Source organism: Metarhizium album, assembly GCF_000804445.1.
Source record: "Metarhizium album ARSEF 1941 chromosome Unknown scaffold_33, whole genome shotgun sequence".
NCBI lineage: Eukaryota > Fungi > Ascomycota > Sordariomycetes > Hypocreales > Clavicipitaceae > Metarhizium > Metarhizium album.
Window position 1 is genome coordinate 221781 of NW_024467607.1, and position 7256 is coordinate 229036.

Sequence of the window (7256 nt, forward strand, 5' to 3'; positions counted from 1 at the left end):
CCCGCCCAACGGTAGCGAATAGCCGGTGTCGTGTACTCCGTAGTCTGTCCGTTGCCACGAGCCGGGGTGAGACACTGACGCTGCAGTCTACTTCTGCATGTCGCTCCTGCGAACTGCAGTCCGGACCTGCGATGTACGAGGAAGTCGCATATACGTCCAGATCCAACCATGACAAACCATCCTCGTCGCCGTGGAGGCAATGTGACGCCGGGCCCGCGGTCCGTCAAGCGGAACATGACAGAATGTGTCATGGGCCGGCCGATAGCTCAGGGGCAAGTCGGGGACCAAAACCTGTCGCCGTACTGTCAAACCTTGGTAGTTCAGCCATGTACGCCGATCTGGCCATGGTCCGACGGCATGCATCTTCTAGTTCCGCCGATACCTCCAGCTACCGGCAGGAGTCGCGCAACTTTAGGTTGCAGACCAGGCGACGTGTGCGCCGCCAGTCGTGCCTGACCTGGTAGTCATCAAAAAGGCAGCCTCACTCCTCATTGCCAGATTCCGCGAGACCAAAGCACGCGTGCTGCGAGCACGAATTCACAACCCATGATCCCGGGAGTGCCGTGAATTATCCGCGCATTGGCTGCAAGGTGAGGCCGTTGCCCGGACATGTGTATATCTTGGCTGCTCCGGCGGAATTGCGAGGCTGGGCAGCAGAGTGCAAGCGTGCAGTGGGCTGTCGGTGACTCGGAGCTTCGCATATGATGGTGATCACATGAAGGATTTCATAAGTACCGCTCGCCCCTCGCGCAGGACCCCGCAACGACAAGACTTTGGCACTGTGACCAAGGCTTGCGAGGCCAGCGTCACATATGTCTCTGCGTCAGCGGCACCAAGCCGGGAGTTAGTCGATGCGATGAAATCATGAGGGACGAAAAGCGACCAGATCCGTTTCGGGAGCTCGATAACCTCCCGCCCATTTCTGCAATATAAAAAGCCCGAGATGTTCTCGCTGCTCTGCTCTCGGAATCTTTTCCCCCCCGGGATCAAGCACTCGGGCCTCGCATCTTCTAGGACTCTCACTTCTTCAGTCAGACGTTTTCTGCTCAACTCTTAGCACTTGAGCACTTTCTTCTCGTTCGCCTTCATAATGAAGTTCACCGCTGCCATTCTTGCTCTTGCTGCCACCGCAGTTGCGGTTCCCACCGGCCACTACGGCGAGCCAGGCGGCCACGGCCAGGGCCAGGGCCATGGCGGCGTTTGCAACAACAACGACCGGTCGAACAAGGTCTGCTGCTCCGGCATCATTGCCGGTGTTCTCTGCAACATTGATATCGTGGGAGGAAACTGCAACGGCGGCAGCTACTGCTGCAAGTCCGCGCCCCAGGTAAGACATTCGAAACGCTCGTCTTTTTTTTTCGTCTGGATGGCATTGCTGATTTGTGAAACCCAGGGTGGACTCATCAACATTGGCCTTGACTGCCTCAAGCTTCAATGATGGATCACAAGCCCCCATTCATGAGAATGTGCTCGAGCTCGTCTTCGTCACCTCTCGTGCAATGACGTGACCGAGGAGAAAAAGAGGGGGAAAAGAAGGGGAGGGGGGAAGCCAGAACATTCCTTAATTTTGATCTTGATGCAAACTACTGGTTGACGGAAGTTGCGAGTGCAAAGTGAGCCGAGGACACATTTCATGGCCGATACATGTCGCACGGGATGGCGGACCGTCGACCTCGAGGCTTGGCATCCATAGTCTTCAGGTTTCCATAGACACATTACCGACTTGGCTGCCGTCCAACGAGGGTAAATGTAATACAAGCTCTATCGGCCTGGACGGCGTTCCAAGATGTGTGCATGTGCCGCGGGACACGCAGGGTCGAACCGTAATACAAATATTAGGCAGAGGAGACGAATTGGAAGACGGGCCTCCTTTGGGGTAGCTTGTTCAGCACAAACCCTCAGCCCTTCGGGGGTCGCAGGTCTAGGATCGATTCATAGGTCCGGGTGTTGGTTTATTTTTTTTTTTTTTTTCCTTGAAAAAATCGTGCCGGTAACGGACGTCACAAGGCTCAAGGGTACCGAGAAGCCCAGCACCAAAGCCCGTTGATTGCACTGGCCACAACCGGCTCGGCCCCAAATCTCCAATACTAAGTGTGTCCGGCGGGGGTCGAGTTGGCGAGGGTGCGCGCTTCAAACACGGTGACGCAGGACGTGTCTGACGACTGGGGGCGTCGAGGAGATGCTTGGCCACGCCGCAGCCGGTTATGCCGGAGCCGAGATGACGGCGTAGTCTGTCGTGGAGGGCAGAGTCGGGGACTGCACTTGGGCGAGAGCGACGGGTGAGGTGGCCTTTGCCAATACGAGACGGTTGGCCCGTCCCTGGGCAGTTGGGGGTCTTTGTGCGTCTGAGCAGCGAGCTCGGCTATGGTGCTGGCATCGAGCTGGGCTGCCGTTGTGGTTGTTGCTGTTTGGGTCGAGAGTTGGGGTGAAGCGTGTGACTGAGACAAGTCTGGGTGGAAGTGTTTGACGAGAGCCGAGTTGTCGTGACTCGTGACTCGCACCTCCAATGACCATCACCGTCGACCGGCAGGGCACGTACCGAGGCACCGGGGCAGCATGGCCTGGTAGCATCCTTCGTATAATAAATACCAGTGGGTAATCAAGCCAAGCATGTCGTACGTTGCAATCTACCCGCAACCGTCAACAACAACGTTTCGTCGTTGATCGCAGCGCACAAGACGGCAAGCATCACGTCTCAAAGTAAGCGGATTGAAAAGGAGAAACTACGTCTACCCGCGGGCTCCAACCAGACCCCGAGACGCACTTGCGAGTCCCAGCTCGTACCATTATTATTATTAAATCATTATCATCTCAGTGGCCATCCCAAAAATCAACCACCAGCATACTACCTCGGCCAGGTTCATGTCCGCTTATTACAATGTCCTCTGGCATCTCGTGTCTGATCCGAAACGCCCCGTACGTTGCCCAACAAATCCAAGCCAAGCGCCGGCAACACAAAAATCACACTCCCTCATTACCTGGGCCTTGTATTCCGGCCCCCAACCTGTGCCCGTTGGCCTCGTGCGTAACGTTGCTGTCATCAACATCATCGCCGTCATCACCTTCATCATCGTACCGTCACAAAGCATGTATTCTCGGCGTTGCTTCGACGAGACATGCCCAGCAACGCCGCCGACAGCCAGAATTCTCAGAAACCCCCCGAGGTGACGGAGCAACGCAACCGCACAGCTACATCCGCCGCAGGCGAGTCTAACACGGCATCGCCTCGCAGGCAGGCAGCATCTCCACGCGGTCAACCCCCTTCCGGGCAAAGGCCACGGCCAAAAAAGACGCTTCCCCGGCGTCAGTCTCTGCGAGCCGTGCCCGCGGCCCTGCAGACGCGGTCCGAGGCCTCGACGAGAGGGCCGGCAAGGCAGTCGATGAGTCTGAACCGCCTGTCGCATTCGCAACCACGTCGCGCCGCGGTGACCCGACCACGGCAAGGCTCGTCTTCTTCCTGCTTTCTTCCTGGACTGGCTTCGGGCGCGCCCTCGTACCCGGCGGCAGGAAGAGCATCTTGTGAACGCATGCCACCATCTCCGCTGCCAGCGCCGTCCAGGCCGCCATGGAACTGATCATCAAGTCCCAAACGTCCGCTCCGGGCTGGGCCCGGCCCCCCTCCCGCTCGACCCGACAGATTTCCCGCTTCATGGCCTGTGTGCGTTGGACGGCGTTGGCGCACTCCCTGCCGAGACACTTCCAATGCTGCCGAACGTGACGACATGTCGGTGCGCGTCTGCACCCGGCGTCTGCGTCTCGAGGACCATGCGACAACTGGCCGCTCAAGGTCGGCAGTATGCGCAACGTGAGACTGGCCGAGGCCTGCAGGCACACGACGGTTTTCTCAAGCAGCCCGTCCGAGTCGCACTCTGACACGTCGATGTTGAACCGTCCCGGCAGTGCTCCAGGTCCAAGACGGGGCGGCTCACGGTCGGACGGTGCACTCGCTGTCAAGTCGCGGTGACACTTGCGCATCGTCGCTTCGCATGGGTGTCGCGACGCAGCAGGCTCGTCCGCGTCCGCGTCCGCGTCGTCGGCACGCGAGCCATCCCGTAGATGCAGGCAGGCGGTGCTGTTTTCGCAGCCAGGGTCTGCCGGCCACTCCGTCGCCATGGATTGAAGGGCCGAGAGGAGCTCCATGACGCAGTTGTAGATCAGCATCAACAGCGTTCGAATGTGCCGTGCGCTCCCCTTGTCGGCCGGCGCGTCCGCGCCATCCACGGGCAAGGTGCACTTGGAATGGTACGCTCCCGTGAGCCCCTGGCAAGCTCTGCAGACGATGGAGGCCTGGGGCGAACAACGCTCGCTTTCCAAGGCTGCGGCTGCCGCCGCGCCGTGCTCCTGTATCTCCAGGTCCAGCACCTCGATGTGGCAGCTGGTACCGTGGATGGCAATCTGGAGACTGGGCCGTCTCTCCAATTCATCGCAAATCAAGGACACCACCTGCTGCATCACGGGTTGAGCTTGGAGAATGGCGTACAGCATCCCCTTGACGACTGCGATGACGGGACTGAGCACCCGGCGTCGCTTGGGCGTCACAGACAGGCGTTGGACGTAGGCGCGTCGCTGGAGAGCCGGGTCGGCCGACGTAGTACTGCGGCTCCTGAGCTCGGTTCCGGCTCTGCGCGTCGTAGGCCCGCCGTGATGTTGACATGCTCGCGCTTCGTCTGGTCGACTCACGTCGTACGCGGCTCTTGGTGCGAGGTCTGCGCATGGGTTCCAACCACTCGTTTTTCTCCCGACGCCTTGTTCAACCATGACGTTTGTCCTCGTCCTCCCGACGCCTTTACAGGGCTGTGACTGGGCGCGGCATTGCAACTTGAAGGGCAGCGGGGGGAAGCTCGATCCCATGCCATGGCACCGGACGCCGGAAGTTCCCGACCCCGAAACTTTTACTGGAAACCGACCACTTGTCACTCGTTTCCGGCTTGGGTGGCGAGTCTCGTCACCAGCGGTGATGAGGTGGTTGGTGACGTCTGGCTCCGCGCGGTTGCTCATGGCCTCATGTTGTAGAATTGTCTTTATGCGCGCCGTCACAGCAACTTCTGTTGCGTAACTGGCGGGGGGGCGGCAACCTGGCTCGGGCGAGGTGGCAGCACGGGCATATACGAGCTCCTTTGATGGAAAGACTAGTGGGTTGCCCTTGATTTTGAGCACCCGCAAGGAAGCCATGTCGGCCAGGGACAATGGCAACTCCCGGATCTGGTTCCTGGAGACGGATAGGACCTGCAGTGACGACAACTTGGCAACTTCGCGAGGCAGCACGCGCAGCTGGTTCTGGCCAAGGTCAAGAATCTCAAGGCGCGTCAAGTGGCAGAGCTGCTGCGAAGTTAGCGACCGGGTGCAGGAGCAGCGGCGGCGTGATGCTCAGCGGGTTGGTTTGGGTGTGGCTTACGGACAAGGGGAACTCCCTGATCTGGTTTGCTCTCATACTCAGATACCGGAGTGAGGTACATTCCGAGAAGCGCACCGGCAGAGATGTAAGCTGGTTGTGTGACAAGGCCAACCTGTCCGTGCAGCAGCGTCGTCGTCGTCGTTGTTGTCAGCAGTCATGCTTCCCACGCTCATGGTGTTTGATCTTTGCGCCAACGAACCTTTCTAGCTTGTCTTTGAGGACGTCCACACACTCTTCCGGCAGCTCGCGGATGGCACTGCGGCTCAGGTCCACGGTGACGCCGGGATGCAGACCGACAGCTGCGCGGTCAAGTTGCTCAGCCAACGCTTCGCTCAGGAGAGCATCCCGCATTGCTTTGCGAGCAACGGCAAGGACTTGGAGCGCAGGTAAGAAGGGGCCAGAGGACGAGTCCGACGACAAGGACGCTTCCGGGCCGGCGGGAGAGAGCCGCGGCTCCAGGCAATGGTTGAACATGACGGCCCTCAAGTTCGCAACGGCGCAGTGAGTCTCGGCCAAGTTTTTGGGTAAACTTTGGGATTTTTCTTCCTCCTGGCTTTGATCTGACTGAATCATGCTGGCCACACCCCCAGGTTGGCTCGCTGTTTCGTACGGAAATACAGTCAGTCAGTCGGATTTCAAGACTTGATTCTAGGCCGGGGGACCAAGGGCTGCATGAGAGAGCTCCCGTGCACTTGTTGAAGGCTGACTTGCAGGCGGTTGCATAATCTTATCGCTTTGTTGTCGCCACGCCGCTGCGTCTGTCTGGCCGATGAAGACGATGTTTACGCACTCAAACCCGTCGGCACCGGCCACATGCTGTTCTTGTCAGAATTCAGAGACAAGGCGGCGCCACACGGCGAAATTCATGTTGGCCTTGAATACGTACACAAAAACAGCCTTGACGGAAGAGAAACAGCCATGTTTGTGTCGGGCCGGTGAATTGCACGTGGTGAGAGTGTCGGGGTGGCATGCCGGACATTCCAGCGACTCGGCGGTCTCTGGTTAGGACGCATTTCGAGTCTGGTGCGTAATTTTAAAACGCAGACAGCAACTCAACGCTCAATGGATTGTTTTGATTTATTCTGCAGTCGTTGGTGACGCAAAGACTGCTTCCTCCTTACTCACCACCATGTCTCCTCGTCTCCACGGCACGGGCAAACAAGCCACGCCACACCGCAACGCTACCGTCATTGAGGGACGCCGCGATGCGTCCCGTCAACGACTCGGACTGGACTGGGAAAGATGCCCGCGCCAGCGTCAAGGGGAACATATTGAATCGAAAAGCTCTTGGTCGACCTTGTCACGTCCAGTTGGCGTGGCCCCAAGGCGTAGAGGGAAGAAGTTGACATCATCATCATCAACAGTGCAGAGTCTGGTGTGGCAACAAGGCGCTCTCTCACCAAGAATGGGCAGCATTCCCAAGACGTTAACGTCAATTGCTCAGTGCGCTCATCGAGCACCCCAATGCCCCACTAGGACCCACTTTTTATGCGGCAAGCCCTGCTGCTATGCGCCACAGTACATTCTTAGTACAAAGGTATAGCAGCTTTACTTAACTGCAAAAATTGTTATTAAATAATACTATAGCTCTATAAATTTTTTAATAGGCAGCAGCTTTTTCCTTTAATAATATTATAATGCCTAATAAAGGCTCTTACAACCCCTTAAATCTGCCCTTAAATTTGCTGCTCTTGCTAAGCTATAGCAGCTTTAATAACCTCTATAATGCTATATAAAAATTTAGCTAGCAAAATAAATATACCTTTAGTAAGAGCTCTATAAAGCTAAAGACTCTAATAAATAGCATTTAATAATCATAAGTAGGCTAGCTTAATTATAATTATAGTAGCTATTAAAGAGA

The 7256-nt window shown here is 57.1% G+C and overlaps 2 protein-coding genes across 2 annotated transcripts; one reads left to right on the forward strand and one right to left on the reverse strand.

The window, feature by feature from the left end:
- Window positions 1–1090: 1090 nt before the first annotated feature.
- Window positions 1091–1438, forward strand: MAM_07635 (uncharacterized protein; the record flags this gene model as incomplete). Its single annotated transcript, XM_040826433.1, has 2 exons — window positions 1091–1327; window positions 1394–1438. The coding sequence occupies 2 exons, from the start codon at window positions 1091–1093 to the stop codon at window positions 1436–1438; spliced, it is 282 nt and encodes a 93-aa protein (XP_040675646.1).
- Window positions 1439–3210: 1772 nt separating this feature from the next.
- On the reverse strand, window positions 3211–5968 carry MAM_07636 (RAM signaling pathway, SOG2; the record flags this gene model as incomplete). Its single annotated transcript, XM_040826434.1, has 3 exons — window positions 3211–5319; window positions 5396–5507; window positions 5595–5968. 3 exons carry the CDS (start codon window positions 5966–5968, stop codon window positions 3211–3213), a joined length of 2595 nt encoding a protein of 864 aa, XP_040675647.1.
- Between the last annotated feature and the right edge of the window lie 1288 nt (window positions 5969–7256).